The sequence below is a fragment of the Cheilinus undulatus genome, linkage group 1 (assembly GCF_018320785.1).
Source record: "Cheilinus undulatus linkage group 1, ASM1832078v1, whole genome shotgun sequence".
NCBI classification, from domain to species: domain Eukaryota; kingdom Metazoa; phylum Chordata; class Actinopteri; order Labriformes; family Labridae; genus Cheilinus; species Cheilinus undulatus.
In genome coordinates this window covers 707,919-723,447 of record NC_054865.1, presented here as the reverse complement: position 1 = coordinate 723,447, position 15,529 = coordinate 707,919, and the positions used below count along the sequence as shown (strand labels likewise).

The 15,529-nt window shown below is 46.3% G+C and overlaps 1 protein-coding gene across 2 annotated transcripts; it reads left to right on the top strand.

Annotated features, from left to right (window-relative positions):
- Nucleotides 1-858: 858 nt before the first annotated feature.
- On the top strand, nucleotides 859-15,317 carry sirt3 (sirtuin 3). Of its 2 annotated transcripts, XM_041788667.1 has the most exons (8): nucleotides 859-1,111; nucleotides 1,187-1,232; nucleotides 4,063-4,242; nucleotides 11,637-11,869; nucleotides 11,953-12,053; nucleotides 12,492-12,653; nucleotides 12,852-13,061; nucleotides 14,941-15,317. In XM_041788667.1, the coding sequence occupies exons 1-8, from the start codon at nucleotides 1,018-1,020 to the stop codon at nucleotides 14,962-14,964; spliced, it is 1,050 nt and encodes a 349-aa protein (XP_041644601.1). In that variant the 5' UTR covers nucleotides 859-1,017; the 3' UTR covers nucleotides 14,965-15,317. The 2 variants fall into 2 exon arrangements, with proteins under 2 accessions (XP_041644601.1, XP_041644611.1); XM_041788677.1 differs by lacking the exons at nucleotides 859-1,111; nucleotides 1,187-1,232 and adding an exon at nucleotides 1,259-1,421.
- The last annotated feature ends 212 nt before the right edge of the window (nucleotides 15,318-15,529 follow it).

The following is a 15,529-nucleotide window of genomic DNA, read 5'->3' as shown; positions in this document are numbered from 1 at the left end:
GTTTAAAAGGCCAAAATATGAAAGAAAATTTATAATCATGAAATTAAAAGTCAAAATATGAATCAAAATTTCAAACTGTGAGTCTAAAAACTCAAACTATAGGATTATGAAGTCAAAGTTTGGAATTGAAAATATGAGGCAAAATACAAAATATTTAGTTAAAAAAGGTCAAATTATCACTGAAGAATTAGAATTTTGAATCTTAAAGCTCAAAATATAATAAGAGAAGTCAAAATTATGAGTTGAAATGCTCAAAGTATGAAATTAAAAGTCAGAATCCTAAGTTTAAGTCCTTATTGTGAGATTTTAAATTGAAAATTTGAAATAAAACACAAATTAATTTCTTTTCCACATTCCTGACTTCTTATCTAAATGTTTTTACTCCTTACTTTTTCAGATTTTGTGACTTCACAAGGATATCTTAAATCATCAAGGATAAAATCACATTTTCATACTTGAGGAAATCTGCAGACCTCAGACTGATGGGACAGTTAGAACAGAAATATCAGATCATTTTGTGGGCTGGGTTGAACTGTTCCATGAAACAGATTTGGCCCTGAGGCTTGAGCTGTGACCTGTGATATAAAACATTAATGTTAAACCATAAAGCAGCCCATAAGGCATGGTGTGTCTGTCGTAGAGCTGTGTTGAGAAAATATCCATGCTTATGGATCATAATACATACACACAACATGTAACAATAATAACAACAATAGTTATATAAAACAGTTCTCAAACGGGACCGGATCTTATCATTCATGTTAGAGAGTCTACTCTTTAAACCGACTCGTTCACGAACGACACATCACTAGAGGCTACATCATACATTACGGCACTAACGAGGTCAAGGAACGAAAACACTCATTGAACCGGTTCGGTAGTGCCTCAGTAGTCACCGTCTATTCCTGAATGTAAATGTATAACCTGATTGATCAGACCGAGTCCGCGTTGACTAGTGACTCTGTCTCTCAGTAGGAGTGCTGCCTTCACTACTGTCTGGGCGGTTTATCTGACAGCATGTCTCCTCTGAGCTCCTCGGTGATTTCTACTGTCACACGGAGCTTCTATCGCAGCCTGTGTCTGAGACCCAGCAGGACCCTCTCTGCGCATGGTCAGTATAATCAGTCCAGAAACAACATGACATGGAGTGCTATAATGGTGACACATGCCTTGTTTTCTATTGAAGGGTTGGGACAGAGAAGAGCCAGTCCAGCTCCTGCAGCTCTGACAAGGTAGAATACCTGTGCTACCGGTGTTATCGCCCTACTGGTTTCCACCTTAACTGCTTTCCGTGATCCAGCTGTTGGTGTGTTTACCCAAAGCCTCTGCTGCAGTCGCAGATTCGACACACATTCACAAACATATCAACGTCGATTTACAAGTCACATCTCCTTTCTGTTGCGGCTAAAATGTTTGAATGGGTGAGTAGTGCGTCACAGTTGCCAATAACAAATTAAATAATCGGAAAATAAAACTTTTGTACCATGAGAAAAGGTGGTCTCGACCCTACGAGAGTTAACTCTCCAAACCATCTACATGCATCTTCGGAGCCCCGTGAACCACGACGACCACATCATGACCACCCACCTGCCAGGCATCGATCGACCACTTCAGCAGGATGGAAACAGCTTGGTTTGCCTGATCTAAAACAACTGGTTCCCCTGAGTTTGAGTCAACGCACTCTTTTTCTCCACACCCCGGCTAGATTAAACACCACACATTAGTAACCCTTCATGACAGAGACCCCAGTAACACTGAAAATAACCGTTTTCACTCAGCTACAGGAGCACTGTTCAAGGGAGAGTGTCCACTCAACACCTGCAAGCCAACACCTTTACACACTGGCTGACTATATCCGCTACAATTTAACCCCAAATATCAGTGGCGAGGGAACATCTTATGGAGCTATTATTGTTGCAAAAGTATTTGAAAATGCGTACAAAGATCTGTGCACAAATCCACAAATGGGTGCACAGATCTGCAAATGCATAGTGCATCAGTGCATAAGAGTTACCAGCAAAAAACAAACAGGTAATAAGAAATAAATTTTCAAAACAGTTTGTTTTTATGTTGGGATTCCTTTGCTGAGGGGACTGCAGAGCGATTTTCTATTTTAAGGGTAGCTGACGGAGCTATCAGCGTGATGTCAGAGCAAATAATCAAAATATTAAAATGACTGTTTAGTGCGAACTGCAATGGACAACAACCAAATTAAAAAAATTAAAATTAAATTAAATTAAAAATTTTATATATATATATATATATATATATACACACACACTATATTTAATATATATAATAAATATTTGCAACACTTGCAAATACTTTTGCAACAATAATAGCTCCATAACATCTTGGATGGAGCTGCTCTAAAACAAATTGTTGCAGGATTTTAAAGCATCGTGTTTCTCAGACTGTGGCATGAAATTATAACACTTTGCACACAATAGGGAAGCTCGACCTTCAGAGGAGAGGGCTTTAGGGCTGTCAGGGTCCACCATTTAGGGCTGGGTAACACGGACCAAAAATCAAATCATGATAGGATTTAGATCAGCGGTTTTCAACGTGTGAGGCAGGCCTCCCCTGGGGGGCGCCACAGAACTTCAGGGGAGGCGTGGGACCAAAAACTAGGAAAAAAAGTGATTGCTTTGCTAACTTCTGCTGTGCATGGAGCAAAATGAATGGACTTAGTTATATAGTTACTTTAAGGCAGTGATACTCAATGTGTGATTATTAGTGGCTCTTTGATGTCTTCATTTAAAATATTATTCCCCCAGAAAACCTTAAAAAAGGGAAACTTTTTTGTCCCTTTATATCTTTTCTTGACACTTTATCCATTTCTTCCACTTTTTCCCTACTTTTTACCACTTCTTTTTGCTACTTTTTTCCAATTTTTGCCCCTTTTCACCATTTTTTACAATTTTTCACCCATTTAAGCATCTTTTTGTCATTAAATACCACTTTTTCCTACTTTTTCCCCATTTTTTTAAACTAATTTCTTGACTTGTTTTTGCCACCTGTTACTCATTTTTTTGCACTTCTCACCCATCTTTTTTCACTTTTTATCCCCATTTTTGCCCATTTTCACCCTTTTTTGCTGCTTTTTGACCATTTTTGCCATCTTTAACTTATTTTTATTGCTACTTTCAGCTGTTTTGCCACTTTTCACCCATTATATTGCGGCTCTTGCAGAGGAATTTTTCCACAGTTTGGCTCTTTGGTTGAGTAACGCTGCTTTAAGGATTATCAGAGCAGAATGATCAGGTAGTATTGGGGATAAATTTATCACTGAAACCAAATAACTGACTTCCTGGTAAAGACGGATATTTAAGAACATTTGCAGACCAAAATATCAAAGATATAAAAATGTTAAAAATATTTAAAATTAGACATAAATGTTTGAAAATATGGTTATGTTTTTTTTTTAAAAATCAGAATCTTTATGTGGGTGGGGGTCCACTGAATGAATAATTTTCTCTTAGAGGAGGGGTTTTCACACACTTTGAAAACCCCTGGTCTAGATGAACGACAGTACACAGTATCTATGGATATTTTTTCTGTAAAGGAACGATGAGTGGTTGTCACAGAGAAAGAACTGGACCTCACCACTTCCACCCACTTTTCCAAAAGCTGCTAACTTTGTCTTTCTGTCTGTGTGGTGGGAAGGGAGCGGTAAAGCTCCCAACATCCCCAGCTTCACCAACATTCTGTCCTCTGCCTTTGATGATGCCATCCTTTTGCATACAGACCAGTTGAGGCCCCAGGTTGTTTTTCCAGTCAAACCAGTACCCCCATCAGGTCTATCAGATAAATAATATATCAGCGTGTCCTTGAAAGGATGTTGATGACAACATGAGGGAGAAAAGCTGCTGAAGAGGCACCACTAACCTCCTAGCTGGTGGCTAATTGGCCTCCATTCTTTCTTAGCACGTAGAGATACCTGTCCACAGAGAGCCACAGAGACGATGGAGGGGCTGTAGCTAGAATCAGAGGAGGGACGGAGAGTTCTGATACCCATCATAGACTGTGATCCAAACATGTTCCTCTTCCTCTCCTCCACAGACAGACACACCCGGCCTGCTGTGACGGGACTCGAGGGTTTTTCTCTCGAGGTGGCGGTGCAGAGGGCGAGCAGCAGACCCTCCAGGACATCGCTCAGAGCATCAGACAGCGGCATGTCAGGAGGGTGGTGGTGATGGCCGGAGCCGGGATCAGCACGCCCAGTGGCATCCCAGACTTCAGGTTCAGTGTGGCTTCCTTTTATTAAAGATGAGGGGTCGGGCCATCGGGGTACTGGAATCTAAACTTTGGCTCTAATAAAAGTCCAACATACTGATGCCTGTTTGGTACTGCAGCAGCAGAAATAGGCGTCCTGTACTAACATTCTTCTAGTATTTCAGATAATTGGGGTTATGTTAGAGGGCTGTATATGACTGCTGTCACTGGATTGGTTTTTTGCGTTTTTACTTCCCACTCTAAGCAACCAATCAGTGTTGATGCTCTGTAAGGAAGGGGTACTGGACCTCCAGAGACCTGAGCTGAAGTTTGAATACTTTTTGAGATTCTCCATCTCGTTTGGGATCAGTAGAACCTGATCAGTCTAAAAGCTGAGCCTGGTCTTTGAATAGGAAGGGAGGGTCAGGGTCAGGGTCCAGAGATGATGTCCACAAATCTCCTGCAGGTCCTCTTTCTGCAGGAAATCCAGACCTGGATCAGTTTTAGAGCAATGATTAGGCTGAGTCTTGTTGTGGGTCATCAGTCAATGAGAGAGGGATGGGGGACTCATTTTAATGATGGACCACGAGGACTGGTTAAGGACAAGCATCTGCAACATTTACACACACTGCCCACAAAAAGTACCCCGACATGTCTTCAGAAATCCCCCAAATGTTTCAGGGAAGCGTTATAAAGCCTAAACATTCCAGTGAAAGTCCCTTACCCAGGTCAGTCCCTAAAAAACTCAAATTCCCTGGAAAAAATCTCAAAGCAAATTCACAAAAATATGCAAATATATTCCCCAAAGAGTCCATGAAAGAGTAAGAACAACATCCAAACAGATCCCCTGAAATTTCCATAAACATTTTAGAAACTCCAAAGGACCCTGCTCCACACACAAAATCCTAATCACATTCCCCAAACCAACAAAGAAATTTCCCAAGTTTCTTTTAAAATATTTAAAAATTTTAAAGCAACCATCCCCCTTCAAAATTCAAATAGAAAACCCCCAAATAACAAATGCATTTCAATGATGTACCCAAAAAATCCAGAAAACCTTCCAACAATTTCCCCCAAACATCCAAAAAAACAAAATCCCCAACTTCCATTAAAAAAATAGCCCAAAACTTCACAGCAAATTTCAAAAAACTTCCAATGAAACTACTAAATATCGAGTATATCCGGAATTTCCATAAAAATACTTAAATACCTGAACCCTACAGGTCAGGGTTAGGCACCTGAACCCTACAGGTCAGAGTCAGAGTTAGGCACCTGAACCCTACAGGTCAGGGTCAGAGTTAGGCACCTGAACCCTACAGGTCAGGTTCAGAGTTAGGCACCTGAACCCTACAGGTCAGGGTCAGAGTTAGGCACCTGAACCCTACAGGTCAGGGTCAGAGTTAGGCACCTGAACCCTACAGGTCAGGGTTAGGCACCTGAACCCTACAGGTCAGGTTCAGAGTTAGGCACCTGAACCCTACAGGTCAGGGTCAGATTTAGGCACCTGAACCCTACAGGTCAGAGTTAGGCACCTGAACCCTACAGGTCAGGGTTAGGCACCTGAACCCTACAGGTCAGGGTCAGAGTTAGGCACCTGAACCCTACAGGTCAGAGTTAGGCACCTGAAGCCTACAGGTCAGAGTTAGGCACCTGAACTCTACAGGTCAGGGTTAGGCACCTGAACCCTACAAGTCAGGGTTAGGCACCTGAACCCTACAGGTCAGAGTCAGAGTTAGGCACCTGAACCCTACAGGTCAGGGTCAGAGTTAGGCACCTGAACCCTACAGGTCAGGTTCAGAGTTAGGCACCTGAACCCTACAGGTCAGGTTCAGAGTTAGGCACCTGAACCCTACAGGTCAGGGTCAGAGTTAGGCACCTGAACCCTACAGGTCAGGGTTAGGCACCTGAACCCTACAGGTCGGGGTTAGGCACCTGAACCCTAGAGGTCAGGGTCAGAGTTAGGCACCTGAACCCTACAGGTCAGAGTCAGAGTTAGGCACCTGAACCCTACAGGTCAGAGTCAGAGTTAGGCACCTGAACCCTACAGGTCAGAGTCAGAGTTAGGCACCTGAACCCTACAGGTCAGAGTTGGGTACCTGAACCCTACAGGGAAGAGTCAGAGTTAGGCACCTGAACCCTACAGGTCAGGGTCAGAGTTAGGCACCTGAACCCTACAGGTCAGAGTTAGGCACCTGAACCCTACAGGTCAGGTTCAGAGTTAGGCACCTGAACCCTACAGGTCAGAGTTAGACACCTGAACTCTACAGGTCAGGGTTAGGCACCTGAACCCTACAAGTCAGGGTTAGGCACCTGAACCCTACAGGTCGGAGTCAGAGTTAGGCACCTGAACCCTACAGGTCAGGGTCAGAGTTAGGCACCTGAACCCTGCAGGTCAGGTTCAGAGTTAGGCACCTGAACCCTACAGGTCAGGTTCAGAGTTAGGCACCTGAACCCTACAGGTCAGAGTCAGAGTTAGGCACCTGAACCCTACAGGTCAGGGTTAGGCACCTGAACCCTACAGGTCGGGGTTAGGCACCTGAACCCTAGAGGTCAGGGTCAGAGTTAGGCACCTGAACCCTACAGGTCAGAGTCAGAGTTAGGCACCTGAACCCTACAGGTCAGAGTCAGAGTTAGGCACCTGAACCCTACAGGTCAGGGTCAGAGTTAGGCACCTGAACCCTACAGGTCAGAGTTAGGCACCTGAACCCTACAGGTCAGGGTCAGAGTTAGGCACTTGAACCCTACAGGTCGGAGTTAGGCACCTGAACCCTACAGGTCAGGGTTAGGCACCTGAACCCTAGAGGTCAGGGTCAGAGTTAGGCACCTGAACCCTACAGGTCAGGGTTAGGCACCTGAACCCTACAGGTCAGGGTCAGAGTTAGGCACCTGAACCCTACAGGTCAGAGTTAGGCACCTGAACCCTACAGGTCAGGTTCAGAGTTAGGCACCTGAACCCTACAGGTCAGGGTCAGAGTTAGGCACCTGAACCCTACAGGTCAGGGTTAGGCACCTGAACCCTACAGGTCAGGGTCAGAGTTAGGCACCTGAACCCTACAGGTCAGGGTCAGAGTTAGGCACCTGAACCCTACAGGTCAGAGTTAGGCACCTGAAACCTACAGGTCAGGGTTAGGCACCTGAACCCTACAGGTCAGAGATAGGCACCTGAACTCTACAGGTCAGGGTTAGGCACCTGAACCCTACAGGTCAGGGTCAGAGTGAGGCACTTGAACCCTACAGGTCGGAGTTAGGCACCTGAACCCTACAGGTCAGGGTTAGGCACCTGAACCCTAGAGGTCAGGGTCAGAGTTAGGCACCTGAACCCTACAGGTCAGGGTTAGGCACCTGAACCCTACAGGTCAGGGTCAGAGTTAGGCACCTGAACCCTACAGGTCAGAGTTAGGCACCTGAACCCTACAGGTCAGGTTCAGAGTTAGGCACCTTAACCCTACAGGTCAGAGTTAGGCACCTGAACCCTACAGGTCAGGGTTAGGCACCTGAACCCTACAGGTCAGGGTCAGAGTTAGGCACCTGAACCCTACAGGTCAGGGTCAGAGTTAGGCACCTGAACCCTACAGGTCAGAGTTAGGCACCTGAAACCTACAGGTCAGGGTTAGGCACCTGAACCCTACAGGTCAGGATCAGAGTTAGGCACCTGAACCCTACAGGTCAGAGTTAGGCACCTGAACCCTACAGGTCAGAGATAGGCACCTGAACTCTACAGGTCAGGGTTAGGCACCTGAACCCTACAGGTCAGGATCAGAGTTAGGCACCTGAACCCTACAGGTCAGGGTCAGAGTTAGGCACCTGAACCCTACAGGTCAGAGTTAGGCACCTGAACCCTACAGGTCAGGGTCAGAGTTAGGCACCTGAACCCTACAGGTCAGAGTTAGGCACCTGAACCCTACAGGTCAGGGTCAGAGTTAGGCACTTGAACCCTACAGGTCGGGGTTAGGCACCTGAACCCTACAGGTCAGGGTTAGGCACCTGAACCCTAGAGGTCAGGGTCAGAGTTAGGCACCTGAACCCTACAGGTCAGGGTCAGAGTTAGGCACCTGAACCCTACAGGTCAGAGTTAGGCACCTGAACCCTACAGGTCAGGTTCAGAGTTAGGCACCTTAACCCTACAGGTCAGAGTTAGGCACCTGAACCCTACAGGTCAGGGTTAGGCACCTGAACCCTACAGGTCAGGGTCAGAGTTAGGCACCTGAACCCTACAGGTCAGGGTCAGAGTTAGGCACCTGAACCCTACAGGTCAGAGTTAGGCACCTGAAACCTACAGGTCAGGGTTAGGCACCTGAACCCTACAGGTCAGGATCAGAGTTAGGCACCTGAACCCTACAGGTCGGAGTCAGAGTTAGGCACCTGAACCCTACAGGTCAGAGATAGGCACCTGAACTCTACAGGTCAGGGTTAGGCACCTGAACCCTACAGGTCAGGATCAGAGTTAGGCACCTGAACCCTACAGGTCAGGGTCAGAGTTAGGCACCTGAACCCTACAGGTCAGAGTTAGGCACCTGAACCCTACAGGTCAGGGTCAGAGTTAGGCACCTGAACCCTACAGGTCAGAGTTAGGCACCTGAACCCTACAGGTCAGGGTCAGAGTTAGGCACTTGAACCCTACAGGTCGGGGTTAGGCACCTGAACCCTACAGGTCAGGGTTAGGCACCTGAACCCTACAGGTCAGGGTCAGAGTTAGGCACCTGAACCCTACAGGTCAGAGTTAGGCACCTGAACCCTACAGGTCAGGTTCAGAGTTAGGCACCTTAACCCTACAGGTCAGAGTTAGGCACCTGAACCCTACAGGTCAGGGTTAGGCACCTGAACCCTACAGGTCAGGGTCAGAGTTAGGCACCTGAACCCTACAGGTCAGGGTCAGAGTTAGGCACCTGAACCCTACAGGTCAGAGTTAGGCACCTGAAACCTACAGGTCAGGGTTAGGCACCTGAACCCTACAGGTCAGGATCAGAGTTAGGCACCTGAACCCTACAGGTCAGAGTTAGGCACCTGAACCCTACAGGTCAGAGTTAGGCACCTGAACTCTACAGGTCAGGGTTAGGCACCTGAACCCTACAGGTCAGGATCAGAGTTAGGCACCTGAACCCTACAGGTCAGGGTCAGAGTTAGGCACCTGAACTCTACAGGTCAGAGTTAGGCACCTGAACTCTACAGGTCAGGGTTAGGCACCTGAACCCTACAGGTCAGGGTTAGGCACCTGAACCCTAGAGGTCAGGGTCAGAGTTAGGCACCTGAACCCTACAGGTCAGGGTCAGAGTTAGGCACCTGAACCCTACAGGTCAGAGTTAGGCACCTGAACCCTACAGGTCAGGGTCAGAGTTAGGCACCTGAACCCTACAGGTCAGGGTTAGGCACCTGAACCCTACAGGTCAGAGTTAGGCACCTGAACCCTACAGGTCAGGTTAGGCACCTGAGCCCTACAGGTCAGGGTCAGAGTTAGGCACCTGAACCCTACAGGTCAGAGTCAGAGTTAGGCACCTGAACCCTACAGGTCAGGGTCAGAGTTAGGCACCTGAACCCTACAGGTCAGGTTCAGAGTTAGGCACCTGAACCCTACAGGTCAGAGTCAGAGTTAGGCACCTGAACCCTACAGGTCAGAGTCAGAGTTAGGCACCTGAACCATACAGGTCAGAGTTGGGTACCTGAACCCTACAGGTCAGGGTCAGAGTTAGGCACCTGAACCCTACAGGTCAGGGTTAGGCACCTGAACCCTACAGGTCAGGGTTAGGCACCTCAACCCTACAGGTCAGGGTCAGAGTTAGGCACCTGAACCCTACAGGTCAGGGTTAGGCACCTGAACCCTACAGTTCAGGGTCAGAGTTAGGCACCTGAACCCTACAGGTCAGAGTCAGAGTTAGGCACCTGAACCCTACAGGTCAGAGTCAGAGTTAGGCACCTGAACCCTACAGGTCAGAGTCAGAGTTAGGCACCTGAACCCTACAGGTCAGAGTTGGGTACCTGAACCCGTCAGGGAAGAGTCAGAGTTAGGCACCTGAACCCTACAGGTCAGAGTTAGGCACCTGAACCCTACAGGTCAGGGTCAGAGTTAGGCACTTGAACCCTACAGGTCGGGGTTAGGCACCTGAACCCTACAGGTCAGGGTTAGGCACCTGAACCCTAGAGGTCAGGGTCAGAGTTAGGCACCTGAACCCTACAGGTCAGAGTTAGGCACCTGAACCCTACAGGTCAGAGTTAGGCACCTGAACCCTACAGGTCAGGTTCAGAGTTAGGCACCTGAACCCTACAGGTCAGAGTTAGGCACCTGAACCCTACAGGTCAGGGTTAGGCACCTGAACCCTACAGGTCAGGGTCAGAGTTAGGCACCTGAACCCTACAGGTCAGGGTCAGAGTTAGGCACCTGAACCCTACAGGTCAGAGTTAGGCACCTGAACCCTACAGGTCAGGGTTAGGCACCTGAACCCTACAGGTCAGGATCAGAGTTAGGCACCTGAACCCTACAGGTCAGAGTTAGGCACCTGAACCCTACAGGTCAGAGTCAGAGTTAGGCACCTGAACCCTACAGGTCAGGGTCAGAGTTAGGCACCTGAACCCTACAGGTCAGAGTAAGAGTTAGGCACCTGAACCCTACAGGTCAGAGTCAGAGTTAGGCACCTGAACCCTACAGGTCAGAGTTGGGTACCTGAACCCTACAGGTCAGAGTCAGAGTTAGGTACCTGAACTCTACAGGTCAGAGTCAGAGTTAGGCACCTGAACCCTACAGGTCAGGGTAAGCCACCTGAACCCTACAGGTCAGAGTCAGAGTTAGGCACCTGAAGCCTACAGGTCAGGGTTGGGCACCTGAACCCTACAGGTCAGGGTTAGGCACCTGAACCCTAGAGGTCAGGGTTGGGCACCTGAACCCTACAGGTCAGGGTTAGGCACCTGAACCCTACAGGTCAGGGTTAGGCACCTGAACCCTACAGGTCAGGGTCAGAGTTAGGCACCTGAACCCTACAGGTCAGAGTTAGGCACCTGAACCCTACAGGTCAGGGTTAGGCACCTGAACCCTACAGGTCAGAGTTAGGCACCTGAACCCTACAGGTCAGAGTTAGGCACCTGAACCCTACAGGTCAGAGTTAGGGGGATAGAATTTAAAACAGTAGACCACAAACTTAGGAAAACCCAAGGAGGGTTTGAACGTCACTCTCCACCCCACGGTCGAGGTCTGCAGTCAGATGCCTCTCAAAACATCTACGACATGTCTTGAAGATTTTATTGCAAGTTTTCTGAATATTTCAAGGAAATTACTGTGATTCATTTAAAGCTGACTAAATACTGAGTATCTACTGATGAAACCTGAGGAGCTGTACCACTAGAATAGAATCAGTCCTACAGTAGACAGTAAATCTCCAACCATCCTATTTTTTGGTGAGATGGTGGGTCTGTCTCTCTGGTTTTCCCCCCAGGTCTCCAGGTAGCGGTCTCTATGATAACCTGCAGCAGTACGACCTGCCATACGCAGAGGCCATATTTGAGATCAACTTTTTCCATCACAACCCGAACCCGTTCTTCACCCTGGCCAAAGAGCTGTACCCTGGAAACTACCAGCCCAACGTGACTCACTACTTTGTGCGTCTGCTTCATGAGAAGGGTCAGCTGCTCCGGATGTACACGCAGAACATCGACGGCCTGGAGAGATGTAGGCATTCATGTCTTTTCTGATTGGACAGAGAGAGTTTAGCTCCGCCCTGCCTGTTTACTCGTGTGTTTTTTTCTGTGAAGTGTCGGGGATTCCTCCAGAGATGTTGGTGGAGGCTCATGGGACGTTTGCCACGGCGACCTGCACTGTCTGTAGGAGGAAATACGAGGGGGAGGAGCTAAGAGTGAGTCACAAAGCACACATTAATGCCAGACATCAGGCAGACCACCAGAGACATCCGGGATTAAAATAGCTCCAGTTTTCTGACTGAAAGGAAGTCAATAAAGTAAAACCACTGAGAGTTCACATTACTTTGGGTCAAATCAGTTTTAGTCTGCAAGGAGCCAAATATAAAAGTAGTTCACCCTCCTCAGTATTTTTACCTTTAAAGGATTCCAGTACTTTTAAGTTTTTAAATGAAATCCTGAATAAACGATATTTCAAAATAAAAGCAGGAAGTCACTTGCCTTTAGTTTAAGACAGTACAGAGTTAGATGGAAAATGGTGGAATATCAAATGTGACCAAAAGGAAGATTATTAAGGATTAACTACAGAAATTCTGAGATTAATCATCTTTAATAATTTGTCGTCTTCCTGCTATCTTGCGTCCCTGTCTCATCAGCCAGACGTGATGAGCGGGAAGGTTCCCAGGTGTCCCACCTGCACAGGTGTGGTCAAGCCCGACATCGTGTTCTTTGGGGAGGAGCTTCCTCGTCACTTCTTTAAATACCTGACGGACTTTCCTCTGGCAGACCTGCTGATCATCATGGGAACGTCTCTGGAGGTGAGACGGCAGCTTCAAACAGAACACATACACCACATGGACAAAAGTATTTGTCCACCTGTCCATAACAGCTCTTACAGCCTCCACTCTTCTGTGTGAATGTGCGTCTAGTCATTCTGTCAGGCTCTGGTGTTGGACCAGAAGGCCTGGCTCAAAAATGATCATGCTCTATGTCGCTCTTCCCTCTTTGTCCTGCAGGTGGAGCCCTTCGCCAGTCTGGCAGGAGCCGTGCGGAGCTCTGTGCCCCGCCTACTCATCAACAGGGACCTGGTGGGTCCCTTTGCATGGCGGCGGTGGCCCCAGGATGTCATTCAGCAGGGCGATGTTGTCAGTGGTGTCCAAGCTCTGGTCGACGCTCTCGGGTGGAGTCAGGAGCTCAAAGCTCTGATGGCCGCCAGGGGCCAGACGGTGAGTTTGTGGTTTTATTTCTCATCAAGGTTTATGTGGTTAATATTTAGAATCCATCTGAGGGCGTTTTCACTTTAGATCACTAGTTAACGAGCGTGATAGTTTCCCGCTCCCCTCACTCATGTGGTCTGCTTCAACATTAGTAAAAAGGCGGGCTGGTCGCTGGTAGATTGGTAGGTAGGTGTGCTTTCATGATCCAGAACTGGGAACCTGCAGAACATCATTCTGTGCTGGAGCTCACTGGTGGACAAAGTTGGTCTGTTTGGCTGTTCATTCAGTCGTTCTGCTGGTCGGTCATGTGGACGGCCGTGGGTTGTTGCTCCTTTGTTGGTCAGACTGTCACTCATTTGTTCATTTACTCTTTTGGACGGTTGTTCGTTCTTTCTTTGGTTCTTCTCCAGTCAGTCGGCTGGACTCGGTTATTCTTGTTGTTGTGATACCAAGAATACTTTCAGGGATTTTCTGGCCACCATACCAGAGTTTTTAACCGTCATGATTTTAGTAAAAACAGTCCAAACCGATCGTTTTTTGATGCAACAAAAATGGAAATCCTAGATGCCCAAACATGTTTAATTTGTTTTATATAATCAGCAAAGTTGGTGGTAATGTCTTCCATGCTGTCTGAATAATACAGATCAATGCTGCCAATGTTTTATGTCAGGTCAAAGGTCACGGTAATTGGACCTCATGATTAGATACCAGCCAAGACCTTGTCTGTCCAGGTCTGGTAGAACTGTCAGGAGGTCGTTCAGGATCTCTCAGACTGTTTGTGTGCTGAATCTTTCCATCCCCTCTCTGGTTTATTCCTATGAAATAAAAACTCAAGGGTTGTATCAGAGAAAAAAGCAGAACGGGTTCAAGACAGGGGTGTCAAACTCCATCACAGCAGGGGCCGGATTCTGGATTCAGGTCTAACCTGAGGGCCTAACAGGGTCACCTTTTTAACCATAAACTGTCAACCTCATTTCACCAATAATAACACATGAAAAAAAAAACTTTAAAAAAGGATTTTGACATTTTCAAAGTTTAAAAGACAAGTTTAAAGGCTCACAATCTGAGAAAAGTACATTTATTACTTTAAAAGGTCAAAACATGAATTTGAAATTGAAAAATAATGTTTTTCAAGGGCAGATATATTAGAAAGAAAGTCAAAACCATGAACTATGGGATTATGAAGTCAAAGTTTGGAGTTAAAAATATGAGGCAAAATACAAAATAATTAGTTAAAAAGGTCAAAATATCACTTAAAAATTAGAATTATGAATCTTAAAAATCAAAATATTATATGAGAAGTCAAAATTATGAGTTGAAATGCTCAAAGTATGAGATAAAAAGTCAGAATCCTAAATTAGAGTCCTGATTGTGAGATGCTAAATTGAAAATGTGAAATTAAAACACAAATTAATTTCTTTCTCCATGTTCCTGACTTCTTATCTAAATATTTTTACTCCTTACTTTTTCAGATTTTATGACATAACAAGGAAATTTTAAATTATCAGGATAAGTTCACATTTTTATACCTGAGGAAATCTGCAGACCTCAGACTGATGGACAGTTAGAACAGAAATATCAGATCATCTTGCGGGCCGGATTTAACTGTTCCACGGGCCACATTTGGCCCCGGGGCCTTTAGTTTGACACCTGTGGTTAAAGATGTCCAAAGCTTGAGCCAAAAAGGTTAACTGGACTAGGTTTAGGTTTTTTTGAAGACTATTTTCCCCTTGTCTGACAGGCTTCCAAGTCCTGCCGAGTCCAGTTACCTCATTTGGATCAAGCTTTGGCCAAAGACCACATGGCTTTCACTGATCTCATGGTTTTGTTTTTCCACAGTCTGCAGCTGATATCTTTACTGATGCTTTTTACCTGCTTTTCTCTGCAGGATTCAGCGAAACCAGAGGATTGAGTGAATCTGCACCAACCAGGAGCTCGGACTTCATTCACTGCTCTTATGAACGCTGTCAGACTGTGGACTGACTTCACGGTCGCTGTTTTGATGAGTGCATGTGCTCAAACATGGATCACTGATCCTGTCACAGACTGGTGGTAATCATGAGCTGATTCTGGAGGCGGGTCACTGAAATGTTCCTAAATCAGAATCAGACAGACAGGTAAGTGATGACGTCCAAACCATGGGTTTGTATTCACCGTAATGTCAGATGAAAAGTTTGAATGTGTAATAAAAAGCTGACTCACATCATTACAGGAAACATGTACTGTATAGAATTTATTTCTAATCAATAAATCTGACACGTTTGACGTCATCTCAATCAATCAGTCTTTGTTTGTATAGCACCAGTTCATAACAAAAGGTATCTGAAGACTTACAAAGAGGGCAGGTCTAGACCGTACTCTCTGATGTGGTCTATAATAGAGCAGCAGTCATCATTAGTATTATAATAAAGGATATACCCTGTTATGATAAAGACAATATTCCTCTGTTTACCTGGGGTCAGGTCAGAGTTCACTAC